A 13,203-nucleotide genomic window follows, 5' to 3' on the forward strand; every position below is an offset into this window, starting at 1 on the left:
TGGGATCAGGGATCAGATCCAAATTGCACCCTACTGCCCATGCAGGGGAGACCCAAGATCAATTAGCAAATTGGGTGCCCCCTGGCTTGGAGTGCCAGCCAGCTCATGAGAGCTCCTAGGCTCAGAAGTGCCAGTCAGCTGATTGGTGATGGCCACAAATTCAATTTAAGACATGATGCGAACCAGGCACAAAGTTATTACAAGCACTTTGTGTAATAACCCTGTGGCTTATTCCCTGTTTTATCATGTCATTAATTGTATGTTAATCATGTCTTAAGTATAATATCTTCCAGGGGCCTTACTACTTAAAACCCTGTAGACGCTGGGAAAATATTTAATGATATATCAAAAGGAACAATTCCACTCTGTTGGGGAAAAAAAGAACCCTTCAATGTTCATCAAAACACACGTGTGTTGAGAAGGGCAAAAGTTTATTGGTCCATTACATCTCCAATGACAGCTCACAATGTTAGTTAGCAATGTTATTTTAATAGCACCGGATAGGATATATAACGAATAATTTTCCTTCATTCATAATTTTAAAGCTTGCCTAATATTTTAATGGAAATGCAGTGAGCGGAGTAAGTGAAGTAAAAAAAAATGAGGTTCAATTCTATTTCAGTTCTTCTTGGAATGTGTTGGGGTTTTTTCCCCCCCCGAAGTCAGCAAAATATCTTGAAAGAACCAGATTCTTGGTTTAGTGCCCAGCTTCCATGAAGAGGAGAACACTCGCATATTCATAAAAGGCACTTTAAAAATTCCCAGGGGTTGGGACACACAGACTTCTACTTGGATGGCAGTAGTAAGAGAGACTGTATAGCACTCGCATAACAAGATGCCCATTTTTGACAATCATGATAATGGTGTAAATATAAGCAGCCACAAAGCATTATCATACAAGAACAGAGCAAGACAGGGTAATTGCAGGGCTGCAAGGCAAGAGCAGGATGAATTCTTCATGTCACTGATGGCATCAGTCATCCTCTCCACCACAGAGGAGCAGGAGTGCTTTCCTGTAGTCCCCAGATGTATCTTTCTGCAAATGGGATGATTAGTCAGATGGTGAGTCACAAATATACTTAAGGGGAAAAAATGAGTCCTATGAAGCACTCCAAGAAATGACTGAGTTTTCCCACCCCCAGGAAATGCGTCTGTCTGACTATCAGTTTAGGAATGACACAAGGAGTTTATCTGCCCAATACTGGGTTTTTAAACATACTGGCTTCTCGTTCAAAAGTTTCTGAAAGATTTATATTTGCAGTACTGGAGCTGGACCTCCTACTGCATGTAACTATGTCAGCTCTTCCACTTGCAAACAAACCAACCAACCAACCAAATCCACTTTATGCCTAAACCCCTGCGATCTTTACTGGATGTATTAAAGATAAGTCATCAAGGACCTGATCCCACTTCCACGGAAATTAACGAGAAGTGGCCACTGACTCAAGCGAAAAAGAGCCTGGTTTCTTGTAGCAAAGTCAAAAGCAACTAAACCCTACAGACTAAGGACTGTGCAATGAATCTAAAAATCTGACTTAGGAAGGAAAATGGGGAGGATCATCTATATGAAAAACATTCCTGCAAATGTTGCATCACAGAAATGAGGTTATGACTTATATTTCACAACTCTGACTTGAAAAATAAATACATGGTAACACTGAAATAACCCATCCTCTGGAAGTCCTACTATCTCCCTTTCTAATAAATGAACTCCAGTTATGATTTTGCTTTCATAACTGCCATGGAACTTTCCCCTTGGGACAAGCATAAAGAAAAACTATTCAACAATTCAACATTTTTCTTATAACTACACTCTCTAACTACTTCTTTACCAGTGAAATTAAATTGAAGTTTTTTTTACCTGAATCATCTGGTACAAGGATTTTGCAAAGTTCTTTCTTAGTTCACGTCTAATGTCCAGCATATCAATTTCACTTCTTGAAACCATGATTCTGATCAAGGTATCATCATCAGTACCAGCTCCCTATTTTAAAAAGGGTTAATATTATTTTAAAACATTCATTTATATTCAATGTGTGGTCTAAACATTCAGACTACCCCAAATGATCTTGAGAGGTCCCTTCCAGCCCCTAACATCTATGAAATAGAAATGCTACAATGCAGTGGTTATTTTATTAGTGCAGAATGTTTTCAGATTGTACCACAATGTGTTCAAATGGTAGTGTAAAGGAAGGGGCTGATCCTGTGTGCACTGAGCTTCTACAAAGTATGCCATATTTAACACCTCCTAATGCATGCTCCCTACTTTGTAGCTTCAGATCATGACTGCCCAGATTCATTCAGCCCCTCAAAATGAAACACTATGGGCATTTTCACATGTGTAAGCACTGCAGTGTTGCGTGCTTTGAAAAACACCCAGCGCTGCAACACTTGCAGTTGTTTAAGTGGCGAAATGCATGTCAGTGCTGAGAAAATGGCAGTGGTGCGCTTTTGAACTAAAACACCTCAGAGGTGCTTTAGTTCAAAAGCATGCCACCACCATTTTCTGTGTGCTGACGTGCATTTCACCACTTATACTACTGCATGTGGTGCAGCACAATGCACGTCAACTCACATGCGCAGCAGCCTCAATTAATTGAGTTTGCTCCAAAGCAGTGGATCTCCAGTGCGTCACAGGACAAAAAGGTATGTGCATAAATGCCTTGTGATATTTGCATACCAGGATCAGCTTCATCAATCACCCTTGAGAAATGATTGTTTAAATAAAAGTAGATGCACAATACAATGATGACTAACCAAGGAATGCAATTGCTGCACAGATCTGAATCACTGGTTGAAAACTGCACATTTACAAATTATCCAACTGCTCATTAAGAAGGGAAACTTCATAACTTTATTTTAATTAAGCAAGAAATCTCTTCTCCAAATTGGACTTTCTGCTCAAAAAAGGTCTCAGCAGGTATGCCTACATGAGATGTTTACTGCTGAGCTGACTAATTAGCTCTGCAGTAAAACATCACCCAGCAGTAAACTAATTAACTCTGCCATAGGATAGTACTGTCAGACACAAGCATGGTGGAGTTATTTACTCCACTACAATGCATGTGTAGATGCTGATGGGGCTAGCCAGGGCACAAGGGTGTTACAGTGCGGGGGCTGCCTGCTGGCAAGCCCCACACTGTAGCACCCTTACACCCCAACCAGCCCCTCTACAACACACTGAGCCAGGCTGGAGCAGCCCTGGGCTGGCAAGCTGATCCCCAGGGTCCCCTGCCAGCTAGGGCTGCTCCTACCCCAGCTCAGTGTGCTGCTCTCCCAGGCACATGTGCAAAAATGGAGCCTGGGAGCAATTAACTGCATTCGTAGCATGTTTAGATATGCCCAGTGAGTTTCAGTGCTGATAAATTATTCCAGACAGCATCCTGACATCTTACCCACTTTCTCCTCAATGAACCATGTTCAACATGAGCAGTGGCACCATGCTGTCCCATAGATACAGCACAAAATTCTGGCTGTATACTCTCTCCTTAACTTTCACTCCCATTTTCTATGCCCTTTGAATCATGAAATTTTTGGTTGTGACCAGTAGGGATTCTCACGGTATTCATTTAAATGTTTTAGCTGAATGCCATATAGTTGTCCTCAAGTTATGTCTTGATCAGAAGCCAAGGATGGAAAGCCACTGATAGAAAGCCACCTTTGTCCCTCCCTCTCAGCTGTGAAAGCAGCAACAGTTCAGTATAGGATTGCAATCTTTGTATTATGCCAGATTTACGATTAGTATTAGGAAATCCTGTTGCTGAAGTTGGAAATTAGGAAGTGAACATCCTAATTAAAGGTCCTATGGATTTTTTGCAGATAGTGAAATGTTTTTGAATCTGCTCATTGCTTTGAAGAAAGAATTACATTCCGGAAAGAGAAGATGGTTCCCAATGTAAAAGCCTTATTATATTCTACCTGTCTTCCTTCTTTAATATTTCTTCAGAAGCTTATTAGTTTGGTATAGAATACTGTGCACATGCCTACATATGCAAATCCTGTGGGGTGGGTTTACTCTACTGAAAGAGAGCAAGTGAGAAAGGGTCCCTTGGAAGGGGCACATAATGTGGAAAATAACTCCTTACCTTCATGGAATAAAAGAGGCATTCAGCAAAATAGGCAGGTACGTTTCGGACACATTTCACTGAGAAAACAAAACATCAATATTCAGTTTCCATTAAACATAGATGGCAATCCTTTACAGGTGGCAAGAGGATTTAGTGGGCTTTAAGTTTCTAGCTCATTGACTCCAGGTCAGGAATGATCACTTTAGATTCAATACCTAAAATTTAGACCTAATATCTTTCTGCTAGTCTTGAGTTCTAAAAGTTGGAATGCATTTTTTTCCATTAGCAATACAGATCATGCTAGCCACATTTTACTCTGTTACAAGGATAACAGCACATTCTGCTCAGTGGGCTAGCAAAGATGCACACAAAGGCAGAATATTATCCCACAATTAGATTTTGGTAAACTGCTCCTAAGGATGCATGACTGTGCAAACTCCAGTTCACTCCCTCATAGTTGCCCAAAAACTTACTTTCTGAAAAAAGGAAAAAAGATATAAATAACATAGCTGGTAGCCAGCAAGAGGGTGAGCAGCCCCCCTGTCACCTCAACTACATCTTTTAAAATCAGCAATCAACACACATCTCCACACTTAATTCCCAGCCCCTCCAGGAGTCCCACAGGCCAGATGACAGCTCTGTAGGCCAGATCTGGTCCGCGGGCCATATGTTTGACACCCCTGCTTTAAAGCAAGTGCCATGTCATGTTTTCAGAGCTCACCTTGCAACCCTTCTAAATAGTGAATCAGTAGTAGGATTGCTAATTACCAACAGCAAGAAGCAGCTTTTCCAAATCACCAGAGGTTTCCCGGTCAATGGTTTCTTCAATTTGAAAGCCAGAAATAGTCATGTATTTGTCAAACACTGAAAAACAGGAAGTGTACAGATATACAAAACGTGTGTGAGAACATGATTTCTCTGCCTTTTATCCTTCAGAGTCTATGCCAATTTCATCATTATATATAAACTGTTCAAATTCTATTCTCCAGATGCTCTTACCCTGCCTTATTATAACTATCCACTTCCCAGCAATCTGCAATAGTACTATACAATTTCACTGGGAAAAGGGTAGGGCAAGTATTCTTCAAAGGCCTCTGATAATATCAGTCAACATCTTGGCTAGCGTGGGCAATTCACTCAGGTATGATTAATACTGATATCATCTTAAAGAGACCAGGCACCTCACTGCTGTACAAAACATTCACCTCCCCATACAAATACTTGATAGCAGTGAGTAGGTGCAGTGATCTCAGAGATCTAAAAAGTCAGGTTGTCCACTCTTCTCTCTACTGACTGCTGTCTATTTCAGTGTACTTCACAGCTTTTATTACTGGCCAAGGCCTCATGCTCCAATATTAGACCCAATCTCAAAAACTAATTAAAGATTCTGGAGATTCATGAAGTAAGGCTAACCTTTCCGGAGGGATAAAAGGCATCTCAGAGACTAAAACGCTCATCTGAAATAGGGGAAAACCCATTTTCATCTTCACTGCCTTTGAACTGAGTGTGTTAATTGTATACTGGGTCACCAAATGCACATCAATCCCTTCACAAAGTCAACAAAAGCCAGAGGACCCTGGTCTCCAATATTCTATAGCTGTCTGGCAAATCATTGTGTAATCAATAACAAATTTTTCCTCCAACTTAATTCACTTAGTTAGAAATACATTTACTTTACTATTTTACTATATTTATTTTATTTAAAATGCTTAATTGCTAGTATCGGCCTTCTAAGAGATAGAAAATGTAAGGGTTTTGTGGAGGTTTTGTTGCATCTAATTTACCCCACGAGGAGGAGGTAAGAATAGGTTAACAATGAAAAAATAAGAAATAGTACAGAATTAGAAGCAGTAAGTAAGCCAAGGTATAAGCAGGCAAGGCTTTCAATTACATTTTTTTCTATTCACTTCTGCAATCAACTTTTACGTATGTTTAACTTTAAACTTGAATTGTTCCATTGGAGTCAAGTAACATTAGATACATTTGTAAATTTCAGCATCCTCCTTTGAAAATTTATATTTCTACAGTATTTAGCACTATCTGGGGTGTCACAAAAACGAAATCCGGTCTCAATTTACGGAGGATGAATTACAAAAATCAAATCAGATTTGCAAATCCAGTGAATGCAAAGGAAAGGTAAAGCAAAACCTTCCAATCAGCATTTCCCAATCTTATTTAGCACATCTTTCTGCCAAACAGTTTGATAAAACAGATTCACACATTTGGGGGAATCTATGATGTGGAGAGAGCGCACACATGAAACATGCATTTTTTTCCCTAAAAGGGCTGATCTTGTTCAGAGCTGGATCTCCACCAGAGCATTATGACTTAGTCATCAGGGAATTCAAGCACCACTTATTTTGCCTTGATTTCTCTCAGTAGAAACAAAGAATATGTTCCTAAAGACACAAACCAGTTGTCCTTCAACTCTACCATGTTTTCCTACAAACTATAGCTTGCCCTTACCATTTTCCATGAGATAGAGGTGAGTGGAGAGCCAAATGGACATGAAACAGCCACAAAATCAAGTCACTCAAAATATCACCAGCACCCAGCATATTATCAAAGATGAGATTCTAGTTTAAGGTCTCCCATTCTAGTTGAGCCATTTTACTCACCCTTCTGTAAATGTGAGACGCTTCGAGTTCCCAAGATGGTGATGAACTTTTCTTCATCTGTTCCCCATTTCAGCTCTCCAGCCTTAAACAAGACCTGTTATAAATTCAAGAAACCAAAACAAAGTTATTTCTACACAGGCTTACTTAAAGATCTTCAGAGTCCATGGAAAAAAAATAAAATAAAAAGCTGTTGGGGGTGGGAAAACTTAAGTGACATGTCCAGAAAAGAAGGAGAAATTTGAGGAGGTATCTTGAAACACATCTCAGGTCTCCACTGCAGCTACCCAGGTGATTCCTTCCACCATTTTCCAATGCTACTTCCTCTTTTACTTTTGTCCCTTTTTTAGGTTTGCTGTGTGAGCATTACTTCCACTTTCATTAATCCCTTCATACCCTGAGATACATTGCATTTGTTTATGTGAAGCAGGACTACTGTTGCAGAAAGGTGCACATTAAATTAACATGAAGTCAAAGTCTGTCAGCAAATACATTTTAAAGACTTCAACATAAGAAAGTTGCATCTAGTCATTACAATTACTTCTGGTCTAGACCAACTTTCAAGCTGCCCCCCTATGAAATCAAAGCCTTCCTATGAACAGATTTGATTCCCATATGGCTGCAAATCCAGGTCATGTCACTGAAGTTTTCCCAGCTCCAAGAGAAACTTGTTATTATGAAAACTTTACAAAATAACTTACTGATGGTGTTGTAAAGAGCAAAGTATAGGGCCAGAATGCAGATCTGGCTAAGGTAATGATTACATAATACTCATATCAGAGAAATAAATATTTTCTACTAGGGCCTGAAAAGAGGTTGATATAAACACAAGCCAAAACACACACATGCCACAAGAACAGGTTCAGCTATAAGGTAAAGCTCTCATATTCCCACACCACTGGCGTCATGTCTCTTATCTTATTTATGACCCTCTGAGCAAACTCTACCAACCAACAATGATCTAGTTCTTAAAGTTTGCTCATTTGATGTGCCTTCATTTGACTAAAAGTAAGTGTTTTCTTCTAGAGAGTTTTGCAATACATCTGCGAAGCAGTCCCTTCTACTGGCCACTTCAGACCCAAGTATGGCAGAAGTCTGGAGGATGACACAAGCCTATTCAAAGACTGAGATGCACAATCTACCAATAGAAGAGAAATCTCTAATATTATTTGTACCCCTCCCCAAAACAACTACACAGTTTAGTATAAAGGCAGTTTCTATCTGGAATACAGATCTCACCGTAGGTGCATCAGCACAGCTGTGTGAGAAGCATCTGTCTATACAAGGGGCTCATGCCACTATGTCTCTTCCTTGACGAGCATTAAATTTCACTCAAAAAACAATGTTTAGAGAAGAAAAAACATCCTAAGTATCAAAGCATTCTGAGTCCATATGACTGCTCTCCAAGTCAAAATCTCTAGTATGGCACCCAGAACTGTTGAAAGTATAGAACAGAGGTCCTCCCGGTGATCAATAAAGGTCCCATGTCATTTTATGCAAGAGTAAGGTCATTAACCCAATCACCCTGGTCAAATTCCATATGCTTAGTTACATTCTGCCAACTTTAAAATCCTGTGAGGTAAAAGGCACTAGTATAAACATTAACCTCCTAAGTATGCAAACCTCATCCATAAACTGCACTCATCACACCAGAGGGGGAAACATTAAATTATTGTTATGGGTGTAATAGATCCTACTTTGTTTCTCAATCATGGGCATTATAAAATGAATTCTCCAGGTACGACATCACATCAGTTTGGTTTGGGTTAGGATCCTTCATAAAATGTAAGCACCTGCTCTTTCCTGAACTAAGATTTAATACTCAATAAATCTTTCTGAGTAAAGAGGCTTGCAAACAGTGACAGGTATTTATGGATGAAGCTAGAAATATATGTCAAGCCAAGTGCCATCAGATACCTTTACTTCAGTACGAATGAACATTAGTAAGTGTTGAAATGGCTTGTTAAGTATCTCATTGCAATCCAATCTTAGCAAGGTGAAAGGAATAATTCATCACTAATTACTCCAAAGGAACTCTGTTGTACTTGTAAACGTGACATTAAAATCTTGAAATGCTTGAAGACGGGGATGTGCCATTGATTTAACTGTATTATTTAATGGTTTAGCCTGCACTGCCATGCAAAACTTGTTCTGTGTTATAATTGTAGAATCTATTTCGGCACCAAGTGAACAGGTGTCTTCTTCTGCGGGCAGCGTCAATAGTCAGGTAGGACAGGAGTCAGCATCCTACAGCCCACAGAGCCAGCCTGGGGCATTTCAGCAGCACTGCGCTGGCAGCAGGGTGTTTTGTCTAAGCAGCAGGGAAAAGTGGTAGCCGCAGCAGTGCACGTGGGGAGTGGTGGCTTCATCTCCAGCTGGGTTGGAAGTGTCCCATACTCAGCATTGAGCTCCATTAAAGCAGCCCCCTCACTGCAAAATGCTGCTGCCCTCTGAGGCAGTGGTCACTCTATGGCTTAATGCTAAGCAAGTAAAAGCACAGTGTTGCCTGGAATCCTGTGGGTTGTCATAACCTAATGAGTATTTGTGTGTGCGCTTCGGCACTGCAGAATTACTTCCCGCCATCTGGAGCTTTCTTTGCATGGTGCAATTCTCAGCTGCAGAGAGAAAACCCCGGCGCAAAGGAGTTCCCGCCACTCGCATGCAAATTTGTGTCCCACTATTGGCTGTTTCTAAATTATTCCCACGTGGTGGCTAGCGATTGGCTTGCTAGCCGTATAAGAGGCTTGAGCAGTTTCCGCCCAAGTCGGAGATCTCCGAGAATCTCAGGAGGATCCTGAGAACCCCGATTCCGAGAATTCCGGCAAGGAGTCCATGATTACCTCGTGGATTTCTACGTATATCTCGGACCGAATGGTGGCTTGATCAGCCATCAAGAGTCTCTCCCCGTCACCGAACGATCCCTGACGTATCCCTACCCTGCGCGCTCGTTGAGTCTCACAGCTCGGACTCTCGTATCCGTTCAGAGAGCTCTCATCGTTCGAGTTTTCTTCTTTTCTTCTATCTACAACTGTAACCAAGCAAGTTTTTCCTGCCTGCACCGTGACCATCTACCGTGTAAGTAAAACAATCTTTAATCAACCTCCACGCATCAGTGCCTAATTCTAGTCCACCGTGCTGACTTCCCCGGCCCATGTGCCCAGGCTGCTGGCCACAGCCCCTCGGCCCCGACATGGGTGAGGAAGAGGGCCTTGTAAAAATGGCTCAAGTCAGTCAACGGCTCAAAATTTAACAAGCAGGGGGCTGTTTCTGAGCAGTAGGCTCAGTGCTTGCACATAGAAGAGATATAGGTAGCTGCTGTTCAGTAGTATTCAAATAAGCATAGGTTTTGCCTAAGCAGAGAAAAGACTTTAGAGTCTGTGCTATAGTAGTTAAGCAACCTGCTTCCGAGTGCAAATGTGTGTGTTACCAGCATGCTGCATCACCACTCAAGGAGGCTGGAGGTTTGGCTGGAGTGCACCTACTTTCTCTATTTCCTAATTTTCAAGGATTTAAACGTTGCCAAACCAAACGCTCCAGAATGATGCCATCAGGAAGTCCTAATCCTGAGCTAACCAAGTTTTCAGGTAATAGATCCTCCTAGAGCTTTTTGTTTTTAATTGGAAAACAATGGTTGTGGAGGCCTGGTATGAACTTCACTTAAAAGATGCTCTTCCCTCTTCTTGTCCAACTTGACATTGTAGAATGGAGACAATGTTCATACACAGCAAAGTCCATCAGTGCCGGTGAGAAAACACACATACTCAGTTTATGCTTGAAGAAATCTCATCAATTTGATCAGCATGAAGGTTAAAGTAACTACAGCGCTTGACAGAAGACTTGTGCCCCCTCCCTCTTCTTTCTCTACCCTTATTCTCCATAATTCCGCAAAAGACAGCCTCAACTCAAAGTTCCAGTAAATCCTCTTACTCCCACTTTAGAAGCCCTTCTAGGTATAAAGTTGTTCTTTGCTGTCTGACATCTTGTGCTGCTATGGACACATATTGCAAGCAGTAGCTTACTGGAGAGTCGCATGCTCCTGTGGTTAGGTAGCTTGCACTAAACACTGAGCCAGGCCCCTGACCCCCACAAGGCAGTCCCTCAGGTAGAATGCCAGCCACTATTTTGCCAGGGATTTACAGCCACACCCCTAACCCACCCTTTTTGCGTCCTGTAAACATCTCCTCTGGGTACTGTGCACCTTAATTTTGCATTGTCTGGCTTTCTGAAGCTTAGATTTATATTATGTACAGGGTCCCCAGCTCATGTGGGGAAAAAAAGGGGACAAATGGATGCAGAGGAAAGGAAAAATATGAAGTTGCGAGGCTCCCTCTTGGTTTCATCCTCCAACTGCCCCTCCGCATAGGGTCCCACTTTCCTTTCTGGCTTTAGCCCTTCACTCTATTCCCACTTATCCCCATTCCCTTCACCAAGGCAATGAACTCCTTTCAACCTATTACATACCTCACATCTCTTCTCAATCTCTCTCTTCTCCCATGTGAAATTTCTTTTAAAAAGAATTTGTGTGACTTCTAAATTATTTATCATACTTGGACTGCATTCCCCCCAAATAAAATTCCTCTTAACAGCAGAGAGTGCCCAGAATTTATTCTCAGATTTCTTCTCAAGGTAGATTCTGAACTTATAACACCTGGATCTGACAACACAGCTAAAGGCCACAGCCCATCCCTTCAGCCACTTGCATCATGGGAAATCTAAGAGGGCAGGAAACCCCCTTCACTAACTATATTATATATATATATATGCACACTACAATCTGTTTCACACACAGGTATTTAACCTGGGCTTATCTAAAGAAACTAGCTTTATTTTCAATTACAGTTACAATATTACTTCCCAAAGAAGCTATGGGTAACAAGTCAGTTTTAAGTAATACTGTATGTAATTCAAAGTTAATGATAGCAGGGTTGGTGCTATGCTAAAATAAGGCAATTAACCTAATCAAAGACCTGAAGGAGGTTACACTGATTTTACCCTATTGGACTGTAAACTGATAGTTATTTATAACGATGTAATGCCCAGTCATGAATTAGGCTCCACTGTGCTAGGCTCTGTACAAACATAGAATACTAATTTTAGTTTCATTTTAGATTCCCATTCTAATTTAGATAAAATCATCATGTTTCCTCATGTAGATAAGGCTAAACAAAAGTTCACATGCAGGCATCACCTCAATTAGAGACCCAAATAAATCTTTGTACTTGGGCCTGGTGCTTTGCTCCTTGCTTTGACTATGTAAACCCATTTAGAGATAAAACCTGGCAACAGCTTTGGCAGACAGGAAAACAATTACTTGATTAACATCCAGTGTCTAATTTCTATAGAGCTGATTTTGAAATATAATAGGAGGGTGAAGTCTTCTGGATTTGCAAAGTTCTCCTAGGAGGCGGCAACAGAAAACGGACAAGCATTTTGTCAGTACCTTTGCTAATCTTGAATCTCTGGCAGAAGTATATTTTACTCATCTTGTACTTTACATTCCTTACTTGTTTTCTTTTCTGACTAATCTAAATATACATTAATCTGCCTAAGAAGATTTTTAGCCCAGCACTGAAACAACCAAAGTGCAACACACTTTTAAAGAGCTCTGTAATCCAACTGCTGAAATTCAAACATGTTCTCTAATAACAAAACCAGTTTGATCTACCAGATGTTACTATTTAAATTGCTACTTTGCTCCTACTCCTCCTTTTCCAGTTTGAAGTACTAGCCCAGCCATGGAAAATACCATTCAGCTGCAGCAGTATCCAGCTCCGTGGAACACCTGGCACAGTCACGTCTGCAGCTGGGACTGCCATATGGTGAAAACAAAGCAGCATAATTTGGCTACTTTCTCTTTTTAGAACTCCACCTTTGAGACAGCTCTAAGTGAATAATGCAAATATTGCATCATCCACTACTTCACAAGGGCCACATCAGTCTTCTATGTAGAAATGGGCTTGAATCAGACTTTAGTGAATGAAATGAAATGCCTCCAAACTTTGCAAAGTAGTCACCTGAGAATCCACGAGGTTAAACATCCACTCTTTGTAATACTCCCTTCACTGTACTATTTTAGGCATCTCATTTTATAATTAGCAACATGGAAAATATACATTAATTCTCTTATGCAGATTAATGTATATTTAGATTAGTCAGAAAAGAAAACAAGTAAGAAATGTGAAAGCTTGGATACTTAAAATCTAAATATTTGGCTTTCACCACCTTTATTTGCACATCTTTTACCATAGAAGAGCAGCTAAATGTACTTCCACAACAATTAGTTTTCACATCTGGGCCCCACTTGTGCAACCCCTTTTTTCTTTTATATTAAGTAGTAAGATTTCCTGCCAAAATAGAGTAGGAAAAGATGTTCACTTACCTGAGCATCTTGCTCAACTAGACCTGCATCAATTCTGCCATCAGGATCTCTATTAGCCTAAAAAGAATCCAAGGCAAAAAAAAAACAAAAAACCAAAAAAAAAACCTCAGGGTTTACATTGACACTTTAGCCCAAAACAAAG

General features: G+C 40.6%; 1 protein-coding gene across 2 annotated transcripts in view; it reads right to left on the reverse strand.

Moving 5' to 3' along the window:
- Positions 1-414: 414 nt before the first annotated feature.
- Positions 415-13,203, reverse strand: part of ANXA5 (annexin A5) — a 33,393-nt gene continuing 20,604 nt past the window's right edge. For both annotated transcript variants that reach the window (XM_006263428.4, XM_014596212.3), the window contains exons 7-12: positions 13,062-13,118; positions 6,686-6,779; positions 4,836-4,931; positions 4,086-4,144; positions 1,862-1,984; positions 415-1,036 (exon numbers count right to left, since the gene is read on the reverse strand). In XM_006263428.4, coding sequence (XP_006263490.1) covers positions 974-1,036; positions 1,862-1,984; positions 4,086-4,144; positions 4,836-4,931; positions 6,686-6,779; positions 13,062-13,118 — 492 coding nt within the window. In that variant the 3' untranslated portion in view covers positions 415-973. The remainder of the gene's footprint in view (positions 1,037-1,861; positions 1,985-4,085; positions 4,145-4,835; positions 4,932-6,685; positions 6,780-13,061; positions 13,119-13,203) is intronic.

This window comes from Alligator mississippiensis, chromosome 2 (genome assembly GCF_030867095.1).
Source record: "Alligator mississippiensis isolate rAllMis1 chromosome 2, rAllMis1, whole genome shotgun sequence".
Classification (NCBI taxonomy): domain Eukaryota; kingdom Metazoa; phylum Chordata; order Crocodylia; family Alligatoridae; genus Alligator; species Alligator mississippiensis.